Raw genomic sequence first — 24,965 nt, 5'->3', positions numbered from 1 at the left:
ATTTTGTATTTTTAGTAGAGACGGGGTTCCTCCATGTTGGTCAGGCTGGTCTCAAACTCCCAACCTCAGGTGATACACCTGCCTTGGCTTCCCAAAGTGTTGGGATTACAGGCATGAGCCACTGCACTCAGCTGAGATTTCTTATTCACTGCGTATAAAGCACTTAAATTTAGTTAGAATGAAAACTAAGTAACCTGTTGTTTATAACAGAAGAACAACTGGAAACTACTAAATATTCAACAGTAGGAAACTAGTTAATAAACTAAATACATGTAGGTAGATAATGTAATAACAAACGGCAATTAAAAAATATATATATTTATATGTATACAGTCACACACCACAAAACATTTTGGTCTACAACAGACTGCATAAATGATGGTGGTTCCAAAAGATTATAATACTGCATTTTTACTATACCCTTTCTTTGTTTAGATATGTTTTGATACACAAACACTTACCATTGTGTTACAACTGCCTACAATGTTCAGTAGAGTAATATGCTGTACACGTTTGTAGTCTAGAAGCAACAGGCTTTAGCATACAGTCTATGTGTGTAGTAGGTGATAGTGGGTGACAGACACCATCTAGGTTTGTTTAAGTACACTATGATATTCACAAAATGAAATCACCTGACAACAAACTTCTCAGAATGCATCCCCGTCATTAAGTGACATATGACTGTGTATACAAATATACATGTATATAAATACATATACTAATATGGAAAATGTCCAGAGTATACTGGTTAAGTTTCAAAATCAAGGCACTGGAAATGTTTTCACTGTTTTATACACACACATTGTGTGGAATCATGTGTGTATGTTTGTACTCAGAAAAAAAAAATCCAGAATAATACATAAGAAATTATTAGCATTGGTGACTTCTGGAGGGTAGAGTCTGGTGGGATGGGAAAGAAAGGGGATTCATTCTTTGTGCTTCATGCATTTCTACATTTTAAAAAACATAAGTATGAATTAAATAATACAAAAACTTCTAGATTTTTAAAATGAAATTAATTTGATGTATGGAATAGCTTGGTAATTGGGTAATGCTGAGAGTTATATTCATTTACATCAATGAAAAACCAGATGAAAATCCCTGCTTTCATGAAGCTTCCAGTGAGGGGAGATAGACAATACATAGATACATCAGTAAAATACCAATTTTACTCTATAGTAATAGGCACAAGAAGGAAAAAAAAAAGTAGTAAAGAGGAGTGGATAGAGATAAGAGTTTCTATTTTCAATAGAGTGGTCAGAAAAGTCTCATGAGAAGGAGACACCTGAGTGAAGACCTGGAGGAGGTGAAGCAGTGAGCCATGCAGGTATGTGAGAGCGTGCTCCAGGCAGAGGAAGCAGCCAGTGCAAAGGTGCTAAGGCAGAGGCATGCCTGGAGTATTCGGAGAAGAGGCCAGTGTGGTTGAAACAGGGAGCGGGGAGAGGTAGAAATGGGAGTGGGCAGATTGTGCAGGAATTGGAAGGCCTCTGTAAGGACTTCTGAGGGAGATGGAAAGCACCTGAGGGATTTGAGAAGCGAACGGACATGCCCCCTCTGCTCTATTAGGAAAAGACTGTATGGGAACAGGTGTCAAAAGAGGAGGCTTTTGCAAAAATCCAGATAAGAAATGGAAATGGCTTGGACTAGGTGATGGATTGAGGTAGTGAAAAATAGTTCAGATTCCAGATGTATTTGGAAGGCTCACATGATGAGCTAGGGATTGATGTCGATATAGAGAAAAAGGGTCAGGATAGAAATAGAGGGTTTTGTTGGCTTGAGTAATACAAGGATGGAACTGTCATTTATGGGGCTACTATAAAATAGTTCTATTTTATACTCAGGATATGTATCTATATTTATACATTTTTTGAGTCAGGGTCCCACTCTGTTGCCCAAGCTGGAATGCAGTGGTGTTCCAAGTATAGCTCACTGAAGCCTCAAAGTGGACTCAAGTGATCCTTCCACCTCAGCCTCCCAAGAGCTGGGATCATAGGTGCACACCACAACACTCAGCTAACTTTTTTTTATTTTTAGTAGAGATGAGGTCTCACTGTGTTGGCCAGGCTGATCTCCAACTCCTGAGCTCAAGCAATCCTCCTGCCTTAGCCTCCCAAAGTGCTGGGATTATAGGTGTGACCCACCACACCTGGCCCTCAGTCAATTTTGAAATGACGGGTACAAAACAGTACTTTGAGAGACTCACATCTTTAAGGAAGAAAAATTCTGACTAAAAAGCACTATTTACAAAGTGCAAAAAATATATATATTTGCAATATATATATTGGCAACAGGGTCTTGCTCTGTCACCCAGGCTGGAGTGCAGTGGCATGAACATGGCTCACAGAGCCTCCACCTCCTGGACTCATGCAATCCTCCAGCCTCAGCCCCCTGAGTTACTGGGACTACAGGCCTGCATCACCACATCTGGCTAATTTTTAAGTGTTTTGTAGAGACGGGATCTTGCCATGTTACCCAGGCTGGTAAATTATAATCTTTTAAAAAGTAATATATTTCATTTGGTAGCAGAAAACAGAAAAGTTTTTCTTTTTCCTGTTTTAAGACATAGGTTCTCAGCCAGGGTGGAGTGCAGTGGCATGATCATAGCTCACTATAACCCATAACTCCTGGGCTCAAGTGATCCTTCCACTCAGCCACCAGAGTAGCTAGGACTACAGGTGTATGCCACTGCGTCTGGTTAATTTTTTATTTTTATTTTATTTTTTTAGACATAGGGTCTTGCTATGTTGTCCAGGCTGGTCTCAAACTCTTGGCCTTAGGCGATTCTCCTGCCTCAGCCTCCCAAAGCACTGGGATTACAGGGGTGAGCTGCTACACTGGGTCAGAAAAGTACTTATTCTTGATTGAAGACATAAATAGTTATCAGGTGGTAGTATTAAACTCTCTAGCAATATATCTGCAAGAATTCCAATTTCAGGTAAATGGCACATCAGTCACATGCATCAGACAGCAGGTTATATAGATGTTCTTTAATGTACTCCAAATGGAACACAGACGCTTCTAAAAATATTGTTCAAGAAGAAATATTGTAAACATACTATCAATTCAAGTGTATACTACACATAAACTTAGAGATAGTTTTTGAACAGACTATGTAGAGAACTCCTGTACTGACAAGAATTCAGATGTCCATGGACAAAATCATCTCTAAAAGAGGTAAGTATATTTTTATACAGCTTAATTCATTAGTTCAATTTTGGCAGTAATCAAGTATTAAAATCAGAGAAGCAACTCCTTTTAAAAAATATACATTAAGGCTGGGCATGGTGGCTCACGCCTGTAATCCCAACTACTCAGGACACTGAAGTGGGAGGATCGCTTGAGATCAGTTTTAAGCTTCACTGAGCTATGTTGTGCCACTGTACTCCTTCTGGGTGACACAGCAAGACCCTGTCTCAAAAAACAAAACAAAACAAAAAAACCAACTCTCTCTCTCTCTATATATATATAGTTATCTATCTATGTATATGGATATATCTATGTATGTATGCATGTGTGTGTGTATATATATAAACTGTCACACGAATAGGAAGGATAATGAAATATAAAGATGACTTGTTAGCTGCTTTGTAATACTCTTCACTGGGATAAATGATGGGTTATACTCTGCTATAAAATTGTATATTTCTATATGGTACACACAGAAATATACAATATACTTATATACCATGATATACTATGCAGCCATAAAAAGGAACGAGATCATGTCCTTTGTAGTTACATGGATGAAGCTCTGGAAGCCATCCTCAGCAAACACAGGAAGAGAAAACCAAACACCGCATGTTCTCACTCATAGGTGGAAGCCGAACAACAAGAACACAGGGACACAGGGAGGAGAACAATACACAGCGGGGGCCTGTTAGGGGGTTGGGGGAGGGAGAGCATCAAGATAAATAGCTAATGCATGCTGGGCTTAAAACCTAGGTGATAGGTTGATAGGTACAGCAAACCACTGTGGCCCACATTTACCTATGTAACAAACCTGCATGTTCAAAAAATATATATATATATTGTATATTTCTAACAGTTCCTATCAAAAGAAGTTAGTTTCTATAGTCAGAACAGGTTTTAATTATGGTTGCTATGGATTCTACTTACTTATTAATTGTATGTTCGTACAGTGCAATGTTACAATCATTTTCTTCATTCACATCTAAATATTCAACCAGACTCTCATGTAAGAAATCTTCAAAATTCCTGGGAAAATATTGGTGAAAGAGACATCATTAAAAAGCATTTTCTGCAGTATTTTATATAACAACAGGAGATAATGGCTTTCATTTAGGCCCAAAGCACCTTTCTCTCCCAGAGGATATCATTACATTGAGATACCTGAAACATGTTATTCTTAGCTCACACAGTAACCACAAATTGCTGAAATAAAAACAGCAAAGCGTCTGTCTGTAACTCTTGTCAACCTAGTCCCCACTTCTTAAAAAAAAATTCTGACCTTAGAAACCTCATGATGAGACCCACAGTGTCTACACTGACACATGATGTAAGTCCCTTTCTTACCAGAAACACTTGTGTACTAACTGACTTCAAGACTATGTAAGCCTCATGATCTAAATTGATGAATATTTTATAATGTCCAAGCAAGTTCACATGGAGCAAAATAGGTTTTTAACAGGCTGGTAATTTGATGGAAAGAAATTAAAACACTAAAATGCAAATACACTTTTCTTAAATCATGTATGTGGGTATTAAGGAGATTGGTAAGTTTTACTTTTGGCTACTTACCTGTACCCTTGGGCCAGCTCTTCCATATGTTTATTTGTGACTGCTGGCTTCTGTTTCTTGACAATTATGTAGGGTCTAGAACGGAAACAGCAAAACCAAATTATTAGTAGTTCCAGGGAAAAATTACACAGGCAAGTTAGTTTACCAAAGTGAGATGAAGGAAGATGTAAATATGACCAAACCTATTCCTGGATTGCTGAGTACACCAGGTATTTTTTATATGCAAGAGCATGGTGTAGGGGCCTATGTTCTCTCTCACATATACACACATACATACCCAAGCCCATGTGCACATGTGAGTATGTGTACACATATTCATGCACACACACAGTGCTTCCTGCAAGTACCTTAGGAAACATTTGGTTTTTGAACAAAAAGGCAACACAAAAATGATACTCAAAGTCTGAAAAGGAAACAAAACCTTTAATGTCATATTTTTTAAAATGGTGTAATGTATCAATCTAAAAACATCCCCTGATTTCACATTGGAAATATTTTGCATACTACTCACGGAGTTAACAGTCAAAGAAGCACTGTCACCTAGGGTAATAAGTGGCATTGCGTTATGAGGTTCTGATGAATATCCACATGTTTAGAGTAGTTTGATTTAGTCTAAACATCACTGAGCTAGGTTAGCAAGATACTTAAAGCTACAAGTGACCAAAGAGAGTGGCTAAAAGTTGGCAGAGAATAAAGCTTTCTTACTTTGTGGTTTTCAGCAACGTAATGGGTGGAAGGTGGAGAAGGCATTCTGGCAGATTAACCTGTAACTGTCAGTGGGGACTTGCCTCGGAGGGCTTTGCCACCATGAGGAAACCCCGACACAAAGGATGGCATGCGGCACTGAAACGTCAAGGGCTGTTGCTATTTGGATAAGCAGCTCTTAACAGAGAGGAGCAAGTAGCCACCAGACACTTGTACGCTCTACCCTAAAGTCCAAATAACTATTTGAGGACTAATGAGCACTTTTAAACAGTTAAGAAGAGGAGCTGCACAATTACAAAAGCGGAACACAAGTTGTTGAAAAATGAACTGGGTGAGCTTTTCATGAAAATCCACAGTACCTCGAAATTCTGGCTCCTTCTTGGTAGGGAAGCAGAGCCCACTAATGCCTCATTTGAGCGCTGCAGTGGATTCAGGTTAAGCCTCAGATGAGACGACAGAAACCGGCGGAGAAGAGGGAGGGGATCACATTCAGCTGCCTCAGTTATCCTTACGTTAACTCAACACATTCTACTATCTTTTCCTGCTAGATCTGTCCCGCCATTATAAAGTTGCTTCTATAAAAGAGTTTTCTGGCATGCCATTATAAAGTTGCTTCTATAAAAGAGTTTTCTTTTCGAATATATATTATGTTGGATGTAATGAAATCCTAAAAAAGAGTAACCTAGAAATTGTCACTGTTATTCCTGCCCTTAACTGGACCATGCTATTAATAGTTATCAATAAGCACCTAATGTGTGTCTGGCACTCTACAGAGCACTTACCACACCTTATATCAACTACTTCTCAAGACAATCTTAGGCAGGCATTATTGTTTCCATTTTATAGCCAGTGAAACCAAGGCTGAGAGACTGAAGTAGTACACTCAGAGTCACACAACTCAGTAAGTGGGAAGTCAGGATTCAAACACAGATATATCATCAGCTAACCATTCTTTGGTTGCAAAGAAGAGAAACCAATTCTGGCTAATTTAAGCAAAAATGAAGTTTACTGGAGGCATTAAGAATTTACCGGTGCTGGGTGTGATGGATCACACCTGTAATCCCAGCACTTTGGGAGCCTGAGGTTGGCGGATCACTTGAGGCCAGGAGTTCGAGACCAGCCTGGCCAACACAGTGAAGGCCAACACAGTGAAACCCCATCTCTACTAATAACACAAACAATTAGCCAGAGGCGGTGGTGTGTGCCTGTAATCCCAGCTACTGGGGGGGGGGGGGGGCGGGGGGGAGGGGAGCTGAGGCATAAGAATTGCTTGAACCTGGGAGGTGGAGGTTGTAGTGAGACAGTATTGTACCACTGCACTCCAGCCTGGGTGACAAACGGAGACTCTGTCTCAAAAAATAAAAATAAAAAAGAGTTAATGGAAGGATAAGAATCAACAAAAAAACTGAAATGCTCAGCCTTAGAAAGAAAAGGAACTACAGCAATTCTAAGGATCCAGAAAATGAGGTGTAACAGGCAGTCTCTTGCATGTAGCACTGGGAGAATGAATCAGGTCCAACCACTTCCCTCCCTTGATTTATTTTACCTGGGATTCAAATTCTCTGATGAGGGGGTATGACTGGCCTCATTTGGGTCATATGCCCAACCTCTGGCTGAAGAGAAGAGGGCACTGGACTGACTATCCCAAGAAGCCTGCCAATGGGGAAGGGCAGTCCTCAAAGGAAAATGAGGTAGTATCATATGAAGGAGGAATGGCTGCTGGACAGTCACTCTCCCAGCTCTGACAGACTTCCAGCTACTGCTAGCTCACTGCCTCGTGCTTCAACTCTACCTGAGGTATACACAGAATAACTACAGTAATGCTAGAAAAGGCTTGTGAAACAAGGCAATGTCCTCAGCTGATGTCTCTGCATATCCCCTCAAACCAGACACTATGTCACATTCATCTTTGTACCTCCAGCTCCTAGACAGTACCTGTGCATAATAGGCCCTTAATAAATACTTACTGAATGAATAAAAGGAACCTACTTTTCCATTGGGTCTAGTGTTATTTTATTTCTACATGTCTCCATGTTTTCATTCTCACCTTGTTTCAGCCTTTCTCCTCCCCACCTACCTCCAAGTTAACACAATCCTACTCATCCTTTAAAGCTCAGCTTGTAGCAACAGACTATAGTGGGCAAAATGATGCATCAAACGAACCCCAAGGACTTTCAAATAAAAAATAGACTCCACCACTCTTTAGTTTTCAATAAGTTACTCAGCCTCACTGAACCTCAGTTTCCTCATTTGTTAAACGACAAGAATAATCCAACCTCATAGGGTTGAATGGAATTAAAGCCTTACACATATAGTGCCTCCATTAAAATGACAAATAGTGGCTAGCATTAACTACTAGCACAGATGATTGTTATTAGTCATTTTTTCTGACTTTCCTGGCAGACTGAGCTCTCTGAGGGCAGACTCTGTCTCCCATATTAATTTGCATCCTCAGTACCTAATATGCATATTCATAAAGTGTTTGCTCATGGAATTAAATTTATCTTCACAATGAAAGAGGTTAAAACAGTTTCATAAATAAAAACCAGTCTATTTCTTTCAAGAATAAATATAAAGAGATTCTTAAAAACTCTTTTTAGTAACATATACCTGCATAGCCTTCCTCCATCAGAAGAAATATAGACACATCGATCTGTAAGATTTGTTGAGATAGAAACAAATTCATTGATATATCCTGCTCTTCTCATGAGTCGAAATGTATTCACCAGCTTTTTGTGGTCGCGAATGACACCCAAGATGTTACCTAGGCAAAAAGAAAGAATAGGTAAGACAGAAATAAAAAATAAACCCAATCTGATTTAACATATCCAACCAATAAAAATAGTAAGCAGCACTAAGCAGTTATTTGAAAATACTGTTATTAACACCTGCAGCCAGTCCACAAGGTTGCAGGGAAGCAACAAAGGAAGAATGGTTAAGGACCAGTCCTTCCAGATGCTGGCTGAGGAATACTGGAAAAGTCAGCTTCATTTTCCTCATCTTTCAGAACAGTGCTGGGGCATGAACTTGGGTCCAAACCACTTGGGTTTGAACACTGGCTCCATCACTTCCCCAGGGTGGTAGTAAAGATTAAACGAGCTGATCATTTAAAGTACTGAGAATTACGCTCAGCACCTACTAACTGCTACTATTAAACTGCTTCTTGTTGTAATCATCATCTGTGAAATGGGGAAAACGAACTTTGCTTCCCAAGGTTAGCAAGAGGATTCAAAGAGGCACTGGGTAAAGTGCAGAGTAAAAGCTCACTCAATGTTAGCCTCTGGGATACAATGAATGAGGCAGTCAGTTAACAGCCCTGCTGAGGCTCTGACCCCTTCCTCACCAGTCCATATAAAAAAGAGTTAATGCCTCCTAGAATGAGCAGAACAGGGAGAGAAAGAGAGGACAGACAAGTGATAAGGGATAAGCTCATGGAGCACAATAGTGAGAGGACAGGCACACACAGCAATAAATCAAAAGCAGAAAGGAAGAGAGCACACTTCCTGCTGAGTCTCTGGAAGACTTTGAAGGAGGTAGGAAGAGGTATATGAAAGAAGTAACTGGAGTGTGAGCCAGAGGAGAGGGATCCTCTTACCACAGGCTGCTGACATACTGATTATCAGACGGCTAGACAAAGTCAATTCATTATAAGAGCTGATCTGATAATCTTTGCAGAATGACTCCAATATTTAACTTGTACTTAAAGATACCATGTTGAACCTTATTCCACTATGGATATGTCAGCAACTGCAAAAGGGCAGACAGCAGCCACTTTCTGCAATGCTACCCTTTTAGCTCTGATAGCTATATCCTCTCAGAACCTTGGATAACCCAGCCAGCAAAGTAACTATTTCTGTTATCACTGTATTTTCTACCTTTAAGTGAAGGTCAACCTAGGCCCAGAATTAAAGTCTATCTGTGCTTTAAATATCAGGATAATAATGGATTCCCTCCCCCTCTTCACAGACTATCTAGGGCCAAGATGTCTCCATAATATACCCACCATTAAGAAAGACAAGAAACACATTTGGGTAAGAGAGCTCTTCCCCACATAATAAATTCACATCTTCTACTCCCAAGTTACTGGCTAATTTAACAATGGGTCCATCTTCCATATCAGTTGTGATGTGTGTCATAAGGGCCAAGTTTTTAACCAAACCACATGCCTAAAAAACAAAAGACAGTCATTTCTAAGAATGAACATTAGTAATACAAAGTACAGTTTGCATCTGAAAATAGCTCACTACTTTGCTGGCGGCAATGCAAAGCAGTACAACTTTGTAGGGGATACTGTGGTGATTCACACAAATGTCTTTAAAATATATATATATCCTTTAACCCAGAGGAATTTATCTTCATAACAAGCAAGGATATAAAATAGATTTAGCTACAGAAATGCTCAGCACAGTACTATTTGGAATTGTAAATGTTGACGGCATCATAAATGCCCAACAAAATTGACTACATTAACAATTACTCCCAGACAACGGAACATTACAGTCATTATGATGACACTGTATAAAATAAGTAAAGGAAAACATTAATAAAGGCAGCTACATAAAAATATAAAATTTCTGGCCTGAAATGAGAGACTGTATAAAATAACTGGCCAGTACCCTTAAGTTTCTTGGTCATTAAAGGTAAATAAAGACAGAAAAACTCTTTCAGATTAAAAGAGACAAGGAGACATGACAACTAAAAATAATGTGTGATTCTGGAACAGAAAAAAGACAACAGTGGGACAACTGGCAAAATTTGAATAAGATCCATAGATTATAGTGTTGTTCAATGTCATGAGGTTGATAACAGTGCTATGGTTACATAAGATGTTCACAGTTGGGAATCTAGATGAAAGATTGTGGAAAATCTTTGTACCAGTTTCATCACTTTTTTGTACATCTAAAATTATTTCAAAATGAAAAGAAAATAAATCTTTTTAAACATCTACGCAACCCAGTACAGTTCTAAAACAACAATACCAACAAGGACAGAATACAGTAAATAGAAAAAACATACTTAAGACAGGTGACTTGGAAGATTGTATCTTCAAGTCTTAAAACCATCTGCTGCAGTAACGTACAAAATAGCTACTTTTTTTTTAAGTTAGCTGAAGCAATGTCTGGGAAATGAAATGTTTCAAAGTTGTATAAATTATACAAAATTTGACAAACTAGATAATTTTAGTGTCAATTTCCATATGGTTTAAGATAAATTAGATAAATAGTTTCTAAAAATTGCAGCTCTCTATAGACTCCTATTTTCATCTCTTCCAAATAATGATAAATTCCTACACTTTGGAACCTACATCTTTTACTTGTCATAATTATTAATTCGGCATATATTCATGGGGCCTCTACTCCAACCAAGGCTCTATGTTAGGAGCTTGAGATACAACAGTGAACCTTCCTTCCTCCAGAATTTTACAATTTAGAAGGAATAGAATCAAGTGAAACTCACAATGTTAACACAAGGGAGAAAGGACCCTGACACAGGGAGGAGTGGGTGCTACAGAAGTAAAACAATGTAAACTCCCTGGCTTGGTGTTTAGGCAATTGCTTGTGTTTCCAATATAAGTGAGTTAGAATCCGCATTAGGTCATGGACTGTATACTCCTAATTGGCTGTGACTGAGCCTAACTAAGGACAATAAGGAGCTGCTCAAAAAGAGCCCCTCATAAGCATGAGAGGGGATAGGTCTTTCAATCTGCCTTCACAGTCTTATCCCCTCTGTGCCTGGTTTGATTTTGGGATAAACTAAAATAAGCAAGAGAAACATGGACTGTATTACTTTTAGCTAACACACAGAATCAAATGCTTCTGCAGGTCCTAGTTTTGGAATCATATGAATGTAGTCTCCCAAGCATGTCAATATTTCTTTGCCAGATAAATGACGGACAAAAGAAAGGATATGGCCTGGAGATGGAAACAGAAGCAGAACCCCCCACCCCACCCCATGCACAGACATAGGTATCGCCTCTGACACAGCATCAAGACTCCTCAGATTCCTTACCTCTCCTTCAGGAGTGTCCGAAGGACAAAGCATTCCCCACTGAGATGGCTGGAGGGAGCGAGGACCACTCACTTTTCTTGTTTTTTCAAACTGGGAAGAGATTCTTGTCATCATGCCCAGTGCGGATATATATGACAAGCGAGACAGCACTTGGGTTACACCCTGGCGGTCCATTTTAAATCTCTTTAGAGACCAATTTCCCTGTAGGGAGATGAAAGACGTAAAACTATTCCTAACCCAATCCTATGTTGTCTGATACTGTGCAGTCACTCCAAGAAGTTCATGGCAAGATCTTCATGCTTACGAAATTAGAACCATGACACATATTCAGAAATCAAAGTGTCACAATTAAAATGAAAGTTTAGTCAAGTCACTTGCTGGGGTTTTCTAGGAAGATAATGAACATTACTGTGTCTAGCAACCATCTCAGAATTGTTCCATGCATAAACTTACCACATCAGAGCCGTCACCTTCTGAGGAACTAATTCTATAATGAAGAGCCAGTTCAACCACAGATTTCCATGGGAAGTCATAAGCTAACTGACAAAACACCAGCAATATCTATACACATTTAAGGGAAAACTAGTTTGAAGCTCAAAGAGATCATTTCATGTTGGAATGTGCTATTTGGATGTTTTCCAAAGTTAGTCTTAAGAACAGGAAAATGTAGCAACAGAAAAATAACTCAGGTATCATTTACTTAGGATAACGAACAAACTGAAGGATTCTTAATTAAGTTTTAAGGAATCTAAAAATAGTATATATATCCATATTAAGAAATATATATTCTCTGTGGCCACTGTGTCATTATTAAAATAGATTCATATCAACTAAATCTTGAACATTAAATTTACTTTATCTTCTTATGCATTAAATATGTTGTATTATTTTGTAGTTGTATTAATTGTATACATTAAAAATATTCTCAAGAATAATTTAAAGATTAAAATTAGAAATTTTTAAAATTTAAATTCATAGTAGCATGAATTAACAGTAGAAAACAGTATTCATCCAAAAAGCAAAGCAGGCCGGGCGTGGTGGCTCACACCCATAATTCCAGCACTTTGGGAGGCCGAGGTGGGTGGATCACTTGAAGTCAGGAGTTCGAGACCAGCCTGCCAACACAGTAAAACCTCATCTCTACTAAGAATACAAAAACTAGCTGGGTGTAGTGGTGCACGTATTTCCAGCTACTTGGGAGGCTGAGGTGGGAGGATCACTTGAGCCCAAAAGGCAGGGGCTGCAGGGAGCTGAGATCACACCACTGTACTCCAGCTTGGGAGTAAAAAAAAAAAACACAGCTTGTCTCAAAAAAAAAAAAAAAAAAAAAAGGCAAAGCAGACAATAAGATGTGAACAAAATTGTTGACTCAAGTTTTCTAATTCTAAAGAGAAAAACTGCACCTGCCGTGGTTCTTCATTCCTCCTCAGAGGACCCAATAAAAGCTAGGAATGTTCTCTTGAGAAAAATGCACATAGAAACAAGAATAAAAATTTTACATTCATTTTTGGACTCTTGTGGATCCCAGGTTAAAAACCCTTGTAGCAGAAAATCTGCTAGGGTTTCAGGAAAAGATTAGGTGATCCGTTTGCATTAAAATATGTAACTTTGGGGGAGCTCCCTCACTAAGTACAGTTTGCTCACTATTATAGTGAAGATCGATCACTTTGGAACCTTGAGTTTCTGAAACGTGGGAAAGAGCTAAACTCTAAGAAACCCTATTAAAAGGCAAAGAAACAGAGCAACTATATATATTGCACAAATTAACCTCTCATATTATCACTTATTTCATTAACTCCTTTTATCCTTGGAGGCAGAATGAATCTAGTAAACTGACTTATGCCCACAGAGTAAGAGTAAATAAGGTAAATAAGTATTCAGCACACAGCTAAAATAAGGCAGCAGCTGTTGGCAAGTAGCAAGTAGATGGGAGTGAAGCCAAGATGTTCAGCAAGAGAATTTGTTCTTGTATTCTGTAGGAGTATTACAAAAGGGAGAGATGAGAAACAGACAAGAGGGCTAAAAATGCTCCTTTGAGAAAAATGTATTTGGTAAAAGCATTCTGCTAATAGCAACACTAAGAATTTTAAAGGTTGATCTTTTTCTGTTGTCTAGAGTGGGGCACACCTGTAACTAGGCCTGCTACTGATTTTTGTAATAAGCAGTTCTATCAGGGAGGTAAAGCAGTTTCCTTTAGGGGTAAAAGAAGTACTCAAAATAGCTCTTTTGACCTGAAAATCATGGGCGAGCAAGCAAGGAAAAGTAATTCTAACAGAAGCGTGTTCAAGCACTCTTTGGAGGATTCTCTTCAAATACTCAGGGATCCACCTCAGACAAGTTTGGGCCACTAGAGTTTATGTGCCTAAATAGGGACAAAGGCCTGGTTCACCTCAAATTTAGATGTAGCTGTCACTGTATGGGCCACTCACATAGACCCACTATAAAGTTCTAAAGTCAAGTATTGAAGCAAGTCTGCACTCTTTCATCATTAAGGGAATCAACATGGTAGATTATACTATGCTTTGTTGGGGCAAAAATCTCATCCATAAAACTAATTTTATGTCTGGCATGCAAAACATGAACCAGACTTCATCAGATAGACCTATAGTTGTTATGCTTTAAGAAAGGAAGCAAAAACCCATCTGATAACCTTTTCTGAATAGCCCGAGACCGTGACTACACAGCTGCTGCCGAGAACTGAATTCATCCAGCACAGAACTCATTGCTTATGTGGGGAACAGCTGACAGGTCTTCGAAGAATATAAACCTCCTGTGAAATGAAACATTTTGTATTATTTTGAACAAAAGGTTGATAATTAATAAACCTGCCTGAAATGTGTCAATTTTACTACAAAAGAAAATGGGGGAAAGTATTCTTTAAAAGAATGGTTATTAACAGTTAAATGAAGATTTTTCCTCTGTGTAAGAGTATCCATTTTCTTATTGCCTCATATAACAGGAACTATAATTTGGCAGGAAAGTTATAGTAATAAACACTTCAGACTTCCTTTCAAAGTAGAAATTTGTGCTTTGTAAACATTCCTTTCTATATTTCACCTGGATTCTCAAAGTGCTTTAAGTTTTTCTTCTACCAAATAGATTTACAACTAAATTACAAGACCCTAAAAGAGTGACTGAAGACTTACGGTAGAAATAGCGTTCACCATGCCATTGGTGATCTGGTCTTGGCGCATGTGTTTGACAACATCAAACTGGGCTGCTCTTTGCTTAGGAATCACCTGGTCGGCAATCTTTTTCATTTCAGAATTAAATTTTTTGAACAAGTCTTCAAAAAGAAGAGATAAAAGCTAAAAAAAAAAAAAAAAAAAAAAAAGGTATATGGTGATTTTTCAAAAAGCACTGCTAGATTATTTTAATAAACTCTAGGTCTTAAGATTTTTAAAAAATAAGATGGAGGAACTGCTTAAAACAGAAAAAAAATTGGTATTTTCAAATTCAGTTTGACAGATATGTACATAATTTTCTATGTGCTTAACACTGTGCTAGGCATTTAAATGAGAGCGAAGATGATGACATATTCACTGCATTCAAAGACATTTCTTTTAGACCAGTCACTTCTAGACTTTCAGATTTCATTGACCAATGACCTAATTTTTAATTTTACAGATAAAGTTATACATTAAAACCAAAAAGGATGCAGAGGGAGAAGAATTACTATTAAAAACCCTGAAGATGCCCAAGATGTTTCCTGTATCATTGGTAAAGGTGTAAATTGGTACAATCACTTAGGAAACAGTTTGCCATTATCTACCCACCATCCCTATGCCCAACAGTTCCTCTCCCAGGTATACCTGCTATAGAAGTGGTTCTCAAACTTTAGCATGTACAGTAATCACTCTGAGGGATTGTTAAAACACAAATTGCAGCTGGGTATGGTGGCTCACGCCTTTAATCCCATCACTTTGGGAGGTAGGTGAGTTGATCACGAGGTCATGAGTTCAAGACCAGCCTGGCCAAGATGGTGAAACCCTGTCTCTACTAAAAATACAAAAATTAGCCAGGCCTGGTGGTGGGCGCCTATAATCCCAGCTATTTGGGAAGTTGAGGCAGAGAACTGCTTGAACCCAGGAGGCAGAGGTTGCAGTGAGCCAAGATTGCGCCACTGCACTCCAGCCTGGGTGACAGAGTGAGACTCCATCCAAAAAAAAAAAAAAAAAAAAAAAAAAAGGCTGGGCACAGTGGCTCACGCCTGTAATCCCAGCACTTTGGGAGGCTGAGGCGGGCGGATCACGAGGTCAGGAGATCGAGACCACGGTGAAACCCCATCTCTACTAAAAATACAAAAAATTAGCCAGGTGTGGTGGCAGGCGCCTGTAGTCCCAGCTACTCGGGAAGCTGAGGCAGGAGAATGGCATGAACCCAGGAGGTAGAGGTTGCAGTGAGCTGAGATCACGCCAGTGCACTCCAGCCTGGACAACAAAGTGAGACTCCACCTCAAAAAAAAAAAAACGAATCACATATACACACAAATTGCAGGCCCTACCCTTACAGTTTCCAGCTCAGTAGGTCTAAGGTAGTGCCCACAAATATGAATGTCTGATCAGCTCCCAGGAGATGCCAGTGCTGCTGGCAGGAAGAGGGCACTCAAGATACTTATACTAGCTATTTGTAGCAGCTAAAATCTGGAAACCATACAGATAATATGTAGACAAACTGTGGTATACTCATATAATGAAACACTATAAAACAATGAAAATGAACAAAAAATCACTAAACCACAAAATCACGGTTGAGTATTAAAAACAAATACTCAGCAAAAGAAACCAGACATAAAACAATATACATATGGCATGATTCCATTTATATAAGGTTCAAAACCCAGCACAACTACATTATATTGTTTAGGAAGGTACAATTAGGTGGTTACACTTTAAAGAAAAGTTAGGATGCAAATAGTGTAACAGAAGAATCAGCTAAAATTTTAAGGACTTCTTAAAGGCCAAATGTGGACTGCCACACAAGTTCAGAGTTCTTCTGAAGCCCAGGCACAAGAAGTATCCACACCCACTCACGAGTTCCTTTCTGTGGAGTGCTTATGAAAGGCTGTAGTGAGGCAGAAGACCTGAGAAAGATCCCTTTGTTGGAACACAGGCAATAAAACCCTACCTACCTACTTCCCTGGGCTTTCTTGCATAGGAAGCAACACCTAAGTCCCTGGGAAGGGGGCAGGACACCCTCCTACCTAGCAAAGTCCCAGGAGGCAAAAATAACCTCCTCTCAGAGAGGGATAGAAGCAAAAGCTATCTGTCCCTAATCACCCCTGCTCCCCCAACAAGCTCTGCACCTACAGTAACTAGCAACAACAGTCTCCCCCTGGAAGAGGTCCAGTAAACCCTCTGATTTCAGGAAAAGGTGCAATGCCAGAGGGAAGAGAAGGGAGAAGCATCTTTCCCTAGGGGAGGAACAGGAAACCTGGTTGGTCAAAGATCCTGCACTGATACACAGCAGGGGCCAGATACTGCAGGGAAGGGGCAGGAAACTGAAAGCTTTCCTTTAGAAAATGGGAGAAAAAGAAAAGATTGCCCATTCTCATCACTCCTATTCAACATTGTATGGGAGGTGCCTTTCAGTTCCATAGGACAAAATAAAGAAATAAAAGATATAAATATTGGAAAAGAAGCAATAAAATTGTCTTTATTTGCAGATAATATGTTTATCCACATAGAAAATCCAAAAGAATCTAAGAAAAAGCCTTAATAGAAATACTACATGTGTTTAGCAAGTTTGCAAGATACAAGGCCAATAAACACAAAGCAACTAAAAATTACTGAAAGAAATTAAAGAAAACTTCAATAGGTGAGATGGTAAGTTCATGGATTGGAAAGCTAAATATTATTTAGATAACAGTTCTCCCCAGACTGAACTACAAATTCAAATGCAATCTCAATGAAAAAGCTTGCAGGCTATTATTATTTGTGAAAATGGAGAAGCTAATTCTAAAACTTAAGTAAAAATGTTAAAATTCCTAAGTTTATAATAATACTCAGAAGAAAAAAAAAAACCTTCACTATTCACTTCTGGAGGAAATTAGAGAACTAAATCATTCTGCAAACAGGCTTAAAAAAAAAATGTAGCAAGCATTTACCCCGCCTTTCCCACGTAAATTATGTTTCAGGGTAACAAAAGGGACGACAATGAAAGTACTCTTTATTAAAAAATTCCAGCTAATAAATGGACCAGGATGAAAATGTTAGAATATCATTATTTTGCATGCCCTAATGAGATAATGAATAAAGGAAATGATCATCATCAGATGCTAAATAAAACTATCAGGAGAAAAGATGATGGGGAACTTAATGGATGAATCAGGGACCCAAACACCTAAACCCAATGATCAATTTCAGTGGCACAAAAAGTGGATAAAATCAGACATACAGGATAGGATATACCCCCACCACCCATGAAGTGTTCTAGTCCCAAACCAAACCAAACCAAAACCAGAATACCATTTATCCTCTAGATTTAACTTCTGGTTTATAAGAAATTTAGGAGAGAGAGGAATAAATATATATATATATAAAAATATATATATGTTAAAAGACACCAAGAGGGCCGGGCGTGGTGGCTCACATCTGTAATCCCAGCACTTTGGGAGGCCAAGGCGGGCGGATTATGAGGTCAGGAGTTTGAGATCAGCCTCACCAACATGGTGAAACCCCATCTCTACTAAAAATACAAAAATTAGCCGGGTGTGGTGGTGGGCGCCTATAATCCCAGTTACTCAGGAGGCCAAGGTAGGAGAATCACTTGAACCCGGGAGGCGGAGGTTGCAATGAGCTGAGGTTGTACCACTGCACTCCAGCCTGGGCGACAAAGCGAGACTCCGTCTCAAAAAAAAAAAAAAAAAAAAAAAAAACACCATAAAGATACGTGATAGTTAATTTTAGGTGTCGACTTGACTGGCTTAAGGAATGCCCAGAAGGTTGGTAAAGCATTATTTCTGGGTGTGTCTCTGGGGGTGTTTCTGGAAGAGACTGACATTTTAATCAGTGGGCTGAGTAAGGAAGATCTGCCCTCAACCAATGTGAGTGTGCATCATCCAAACTGTTGAGGACATAGAACAAAAAATCAGAAGAAAGGCAAATTTATTATCTCTTCTGGAGCTGAGACACCCATCTTCTCCTGGCCTTGGACATCAGAACTCTAGGTTCTCAGTCGTTCAGCCTCAGTCTGAGAGTAAACACCATCACCTCCCTGGTTCTCAGGCCGTTGGACTTTGACTAAACTATACCACTAGCTTCTCTGGTTCTCCAGATTGCAGACAGCACATTGTGGGACTTCTCTGTCTCCATAACCACAAGTGCCAATTCCCATAATAAATTCCTTCCTATCTTATCTATCCATCTATCTAAAAAATTTTAACGTGTGAAAACGTATGAAAAATTTTAAGGTGTGAAAAATTTTAGCCATGTCTTTTAGAGACATATTTTTAAGTATTTACAGAATGTTATTTGACAGCTGAGATAATGAAATGATTTGATGGCTACAATTTGTTTAAACAACACAATTTGGGGAATAAGGGGAGGGGAAAGAGTTGAGAAGGGTATAGATGAAACAAGATTGCCTTCCACTGATAACAGTTGAAGGTCTGTAATGGATATATGGGAGTCAATTTTACTATTCTATTTTTGTGTATTTTGGAAAATGTTATTAATATTTTTATTTAAAATGTTAACCAAAAACCCTTAAAAAACTTAGACATAAATCTGAAAGAGGTGTAAGACCTTCATGTTAAAATTATAAATCTTTATTGAAAAACATCAAAGAAAACCAAAATAATGAAAGGAAAATATTCATGGATAAAGTCTACATATTTTAAGATTACAAATCTTCTCCAAATTGATCTACAGTTCCAATACAACGCCAATTAGAATCCCTAGAAGATTTATTTTGATGAAAATTGACAAAATAACTCTAAAATTTATATGGAAAAGCTAAGACCCTGAAATAGCCAAGACACTCCTAAAAAAAAAGGTAAAGGTACTAATGAGTACATAGACAACCTGACCAATGGATAGACCAAAGAGCCCAGAAAAGATCTGCACATGTAATAAAACTTGTTATATGATAGAGATGCATTTTGGATCAGTGAGGAAATGAAAGACTATACAATAAATGGAGCTGGGACAACCAGTTATCCATTTGGAAAACAAACGAAATTGGATTCCAGGCAGGAGAATGATGCAAACCCGGGAGGCAGAGCTTGCAGTGAGCTGGGATCCGGCCACTGCACTCCAGCCCGGGCGACAGCGCAAGACTCCGTCTCCAAAAAAAAAAAAAAAAAAAAAGAAATTGGATTCCTTACTTCATTACAGATGAACAAAAGAACAAATACTAAACACACAAGCTTAAAAAATAAAAAGCACTGTATTAGTCTGTTCTTGCCTTGCTATAAAGAAACAACTGAGACTGTGTACTTTATAAAGAAAAGAGGTTTAATTGGTTCATGGTTTAGCAGGCTGTATAGGAAGCATGATGCTGGCCATCTGTTCAGTTACTGGGGAGGCCTCAGGAAACTTACAATTATGGCAGAAGGCAAAGGGGAAGCAAGCATGTCTTATATGGTCAGAGCAGAAAGAAGAGGGAGAAGGGGGCGATGCTACACATTTTTAAGCAACCAGATCTCATGAGAATTCTATCAAGAGAATGGCACTAGAAGGATGGTGCTAAACCATTAAAAACCACCCCCATGATCCAATCACCTCCCACCAGGCTCCACCTCCAGCATCGGGGATTACATGTCAACATGAAATTTGGGTGGGGACACAGATTCAAACCATATCAAGCACTATTAAAAGGAAGACAGTTGACAAATGACTGCAACTAAAAGCACAAATTAGTAGCATTTTAAAATACTATAAAGTTGGCCGGGTGCTGTGGCTCATGCTTGTAATCCTAATACTTTGGGAGGCTAAGACGGGTGGATCACTTGAGGTCAGGAGTTCGAGACCAGCCTGGCCAACATGGCAAAACCCCATCTCTACTAAAAACACAAAAATTAGCTGGGTGTGGTGGTACACACCTGTAATCCCAGCTACCTGGGAGGCTGAGGCAGGAGGATTGCCCGAACCCAGGAGGTGGAGGTTGCAGTGAGCAGAGATCACGCCACTGCACTCCAGCCTGGGTAACAGAGCCAGACTCTGTCCCTCCACCAAAAAAAAAAAAAACAGTGTGTGTGTGTGTGTGTGTGTGTGTGTGTGTAGTTATTTAAAAAAGAATGTAGACTGGAAGAGGATATCTGCAACACATATAACAAAAAATTAGGATGCAAAATACACAAAAATCTCCATGAAATCAATAACAAAAATGGGAAAAACCCAAAAGACATTTCAAAGAAAACAGGAATAATCAATAAGTACACGAAAAGGGGCTCAACCTCATTAATAAGTAGAAAATGCAAATTAAAACCACAAGGAGAAGCCATTTTGCACCTATTAGACACAAACTTAAAAGTTTTTGATACTAAGTCATGGGATGGAGATCATCAGAAATTCATATACAAGGTAATGTAGAAATACCTGGGAAACTAGTTTGACATTCTCCAGTTCAGGTAAAAATTTAATTTGACTCTGACTCCATGACTAGGTAATCCTCCTTAGAGAAACTCTTGCATATGGAAACCAGGAGATAAAAATAAGAATGCCAGTGCTGCTGTGGGGTTTTTTTTTTGCTTTTTTTTTTCTTTTAAATGTCAAATGGGGAGAAACAATACAAAGTCCTTGATCAGTAGAAAGAATAAAGTGGTATTCATCATACCATATCACATCTTGACACAATGGAAAACAGAAATGAAAATGAACTACAGTGACATGCAACAATATAGATACATGTTAATGTTGAAAGAAGAAAAAAAACGCAGAGAAATTATATGGTAGGGATCTATTTCTATAAAGCTCAAAAGTAAGCAAAGCTTATACTGTAATAAATAATTTTAAAACTTTAAAATAAAAATGTAAATGATATAATAAATCAAGAAATAAAAAAACACAAAAGTTCAGGACAGTAGGGGAAAGTGAAGAACGGAGTAGGGGGTACATAGGTAAATGAAATGGTATTGGTAACAGTCTAGTTGTTGAGTAGTGGCTTTGAGGGTGTTCATTTTATTTGTACCCTTCATAATATATAAATGTAACATTTTAATTTTTATGTTAAAAATTACCTATAAATGCTATTAAACCACAGTGATATTTTAACACAGTGAGATTATGGAAGCCAAATCAATGGAATGGAACAGCGACTCATGAAAACAGACTAGGTAGCTGTGTTTCCCGAATTGGTAGAGTAGGTCCTATCAGATGGATTCAACTGCAGATAATAATTATACATTCTGGACAAAACATTTAAAAACTTTTTGAAGGCACTAGGGAGTGTCGAAAAGCAGGACACTAAGAGTGAATGGCACTGGGTACATGTCTCATTTTTAAGGCTTTTCACCTAAGGGTAGGCCCCACTAATAAAAAGAGTCCAAGCCACAGTGGGAAGCTGAAACTGAGAGAAAGACCAGCAGTCTTACTGGATTGGAGAAACAGAAGAAAAAGATCTGAACTACTAGATTTGAGTAGCTGGAAGGTGAAGGGGAATTCCATAAAGGAGAGAACACAAGGAAGAAAACTCCAAATTACATATATAAAGTTTGCCCAAATCTCTGGCTGATCCCTGAACTAAACATTGAGTGGTGTGGCCCATGCCCACCCCTCCCCTGCGCCCCACTGCCCCACATCTGGGTGGCGACTATTTGACCAATAGAATAAACATAAGTGATGTTGTGACTTTCAGTCTAGGTCATTAAGGTCACACAGTTTCTTGTCTACAGGCAACATTTACTCTTGAATTCCTGAGCCACCGAATGTGACAACTCTGGAAAGGCCTGCGCCTAGCTTGCCAGCCCTTCCCACCATCCTCTAGCGGAACACCAACCACCCAACCTCCATCAACACCATGTGAAACAGAAGAATCAAATAGCCAAGTCCCGCCTGAGTTCTTGACCCACAAAACTGTGAGGTATGTATAATAAAATGGTTGTTTTAAGCCACTGTTTTTAGATAGTATGTAACAGAGTAACATAACCAGAATGCCAGTTATATCAAGTTCATAAAAAATAAAAAAGCAAAACTAAATAGCTGGCTCACTACAAATAAAAAACAGGCAGATTTCTTCAATAATATAACAGATATTATGAATACTAAATACCCCTATAAAATTAATTCGCTTAGTTTTTTCCCTTTGTACACATCTTTTTTCTTTGCAGTGGAAGAAAAAAGCCCAATATATTTGTGATCTAAGTTAAATAACAAAACATTAAAGTAATATGGGGGGCATATTTATACTAATTAATTTCTTAAAGAATTCTGAGGTTCAGTGAAATATGTTTAAGCAACCTTTTCCAAATTCCATACTGACTATATTCCTGCATGTTTCTGATAGGTAGTTTTTTGACTCAGAATGAAGAAGGTATTCAAAGCAAATGAATCTTCTCCTCTAGCTAGTGCCAAAGAAGGAATTTCCTAAGTGGAATTGGATTTCATGCTTTTCCTTCTTTAAAGTTAAGACATGTCCTTCCACTTTTCTACTAAGACCAACTTTTCAGATAGAAAAGACTGGATCTTGAATTTGAATTTACTATGTCAGAAGTGTTCTAAAGAGAAAACTTCCTCCTCTGAGAGCTTAATCCTTTCTTACAGTGAGACCCAGCAGTTTCACTCTTGGAAAGAAAGAATATGGGAATGGAAGCAGGTGCAGAGGGGTGAGAGGGGATGAAGAAGCCCATTCCAGCAACTTCCTGTGGAAACTGGCAAAAGGAACTTGAATAAGCATCCTGAACAGAATCGAATGCCCTTAACCTAAACAACAAAAGCTCAGCTCTATTTTAATTAGTTCCTTACACTTAGACACTTTTGTCTCAAATTATGACAAAGTTTTTTTGGATCCCAGCTGAATTTATTGTAGCCCCTTGATTCAAACACAAGGAAACGTTCTGGTACTAAACAAGTAAAAAGTAAGAGCACAGTCAACAGAAATACTGCCTCATTATTAAATTTCCCCACTCCTAAAATTTCTGTTTAAAAGAAAAAATGCTGTCCAAGTTCACAGAGCAGTGAGAAACCACAAGGCCATCTACACAATAAACCACATTATTTAGGTCAAAAGTAAAATGACTAAAAGGGAAGGAATGCTGGTGATAATATTCAATACCTTGCTAGTATAAGGCCTTTCAGACTGTTTAAGACAGGAGCAGTAAAAGGCAAATCATATTTCAGTGAAAAATGCTGACAGCTCATCAATTGATTTTCAATGAAAATGCTTAAAAAATTAATAAAGAAGTTAAGCTGCTGAAATACAGTTTCACCAATTAGCTTAATGTCAGAGAATTCTAATTAGGCGTCTTGAGATTGCTATTTAGTGTTTAAGCCTTCAGAGTGCCAAATTCTCCTTTTCACACAAACTGGTTGCAAAATTAAAGACATTAGGCAGCCTTAATTACATTATCAGAACAGCTGGGATTAGGCAATCTCTGAAGTCAAGACGGCATTCTTTTGTCATAGGGTGGAAATCCCTGGCTTTCCAGGGTGCCGGATTTTGGTGCCATTCCATATCTCACCCATACAAAGCAAGCTGCATTAGAAACAAAAAATTTGCAGACAAAGAATAGAGTAATGCTCAGCAAATAATGAACACATTACCGAAAAAGAAAAGGTAGGTGAAAGATTAAGCCTGAAATCGGTAGGTTTTGCTAACACCTCTACTGGCGGCTGGCCTGCCAACCCTCTTGTGGCAGCAAGACTGAGGGAAAGCTCTGTGAACCTGCTTGGCCAGTGGAGACAACTCTGTTATCTAAAGCTGAAGCACATTTATGCTCCCTCATCCCATGGGGTGTGAAATTAGCAGCTATTGTTTTTACACATTTTTGCCAACACAATGCCTTTTGTGTCTTTACATTGTTTATAAAGCTATGTTTTCTTGCACATGGGAACCCTCTTTTTAATTCTAATTTTTTAAGCAACAGGATCAGCTCTCCTTTCCCCTCTTGTTACTCCATTCCTTATTCCTCTAAGCAATCAACTTTTTTTAATGGACTCATTTAATACCATGATTTTTCCCAAGTAAAAAATAGTAAAAACGGGATTGATGGTGAGGATACCCATAATTCCTTGCACAGTGGTCAATCTGAAGGTGGCCAAAAACCTAACTGCTAAGTAGTGGCCATTAACCAAACAGAGCTTCCTCAGTAGTCCAGATACTAATTTTTTTTTCCAAAACCTAAAATTACTATAATTTTGGAATTCTAGTTTTTAAATTTTAGTTGTGGTACTATCTGCTGTGACCATCCCAGCCCCACTATCTCTCATCTGGAAAACTGCTACAGTTTCTAGCTGGTCCACTCTTGGCCTACGCATCTCCACATCAGATCTTTCTAAACTAAAAATCAGATCATGTCACTTCCCTGACTAAAACCCTTCAATAGTCTTCTGCTG

At 38.6% G+C, this 24,965-nt stretch overlaps 1 protein-coding gene across 3 annotated transcripts in view; it reads right to left on the bottom strand.

The window, feature by feature from the left end:
- Positions 1 to 24,965, bottom strand: part of POLR3B (RNA polymerase III subunit B) — a 137,028-nt gene that overhangs the window by 60,256 nt on the left and 51,807 nt on the right. For all 3 annotated transcript variants that reach the window (XM_008004532.3, XM_037996588.2, XM_037996589.2), the window contains 6 exons: positions 14,619 to 14,780; positions 11,473 to 11,673; positions 9,467 to 9,629; positions 8,074 to 8,227; positions 4,759 to 4,833; positions 4,117 to 4,215 (listed from right to left, as the gene is read on the bottom strand). In XM_008004532.3, the coding sequence (XP_008002723.2) occupies positions 4,117 to 4,215; positions 4,759 to 4,833; positions 8,074 to 8,227; positions 9,467 to 9,629; positions 11,473 to 11,673; positions 14,619 to 14,780 (854 nt within the window). The remainder of the gene's footprint in view (positions 1 to 4,116; positions 4,216 to 4,758; positions 4,834 to 8,073; positions 8,228 to 9,466; positions 9,630 to 11,472; positions 11,674 to 14,618; positions 14,781 to 24,965) is intronic.

This window comes from Chlorocebus sabaeus, chromosome 11 (assembly GCF_047675955.1).
Source record: "Chlorocebus sabaeus isolate Y175 chromosome 11, mChlSab1.0.hap1, whole genome shotgun sequence".
In the NCBI taxonomy this organism is placed as follows: Eukaryota; Metazoa; Chordata; class Mammalia; order Primates; family Cercopithecidae; genus Chlorocebus; species Chlorocebus sabaeus.
Note: the sequence above shows the minus strand (reverse complement) of the source record. Positions and strands in the feature narration are given on the sequence as shown.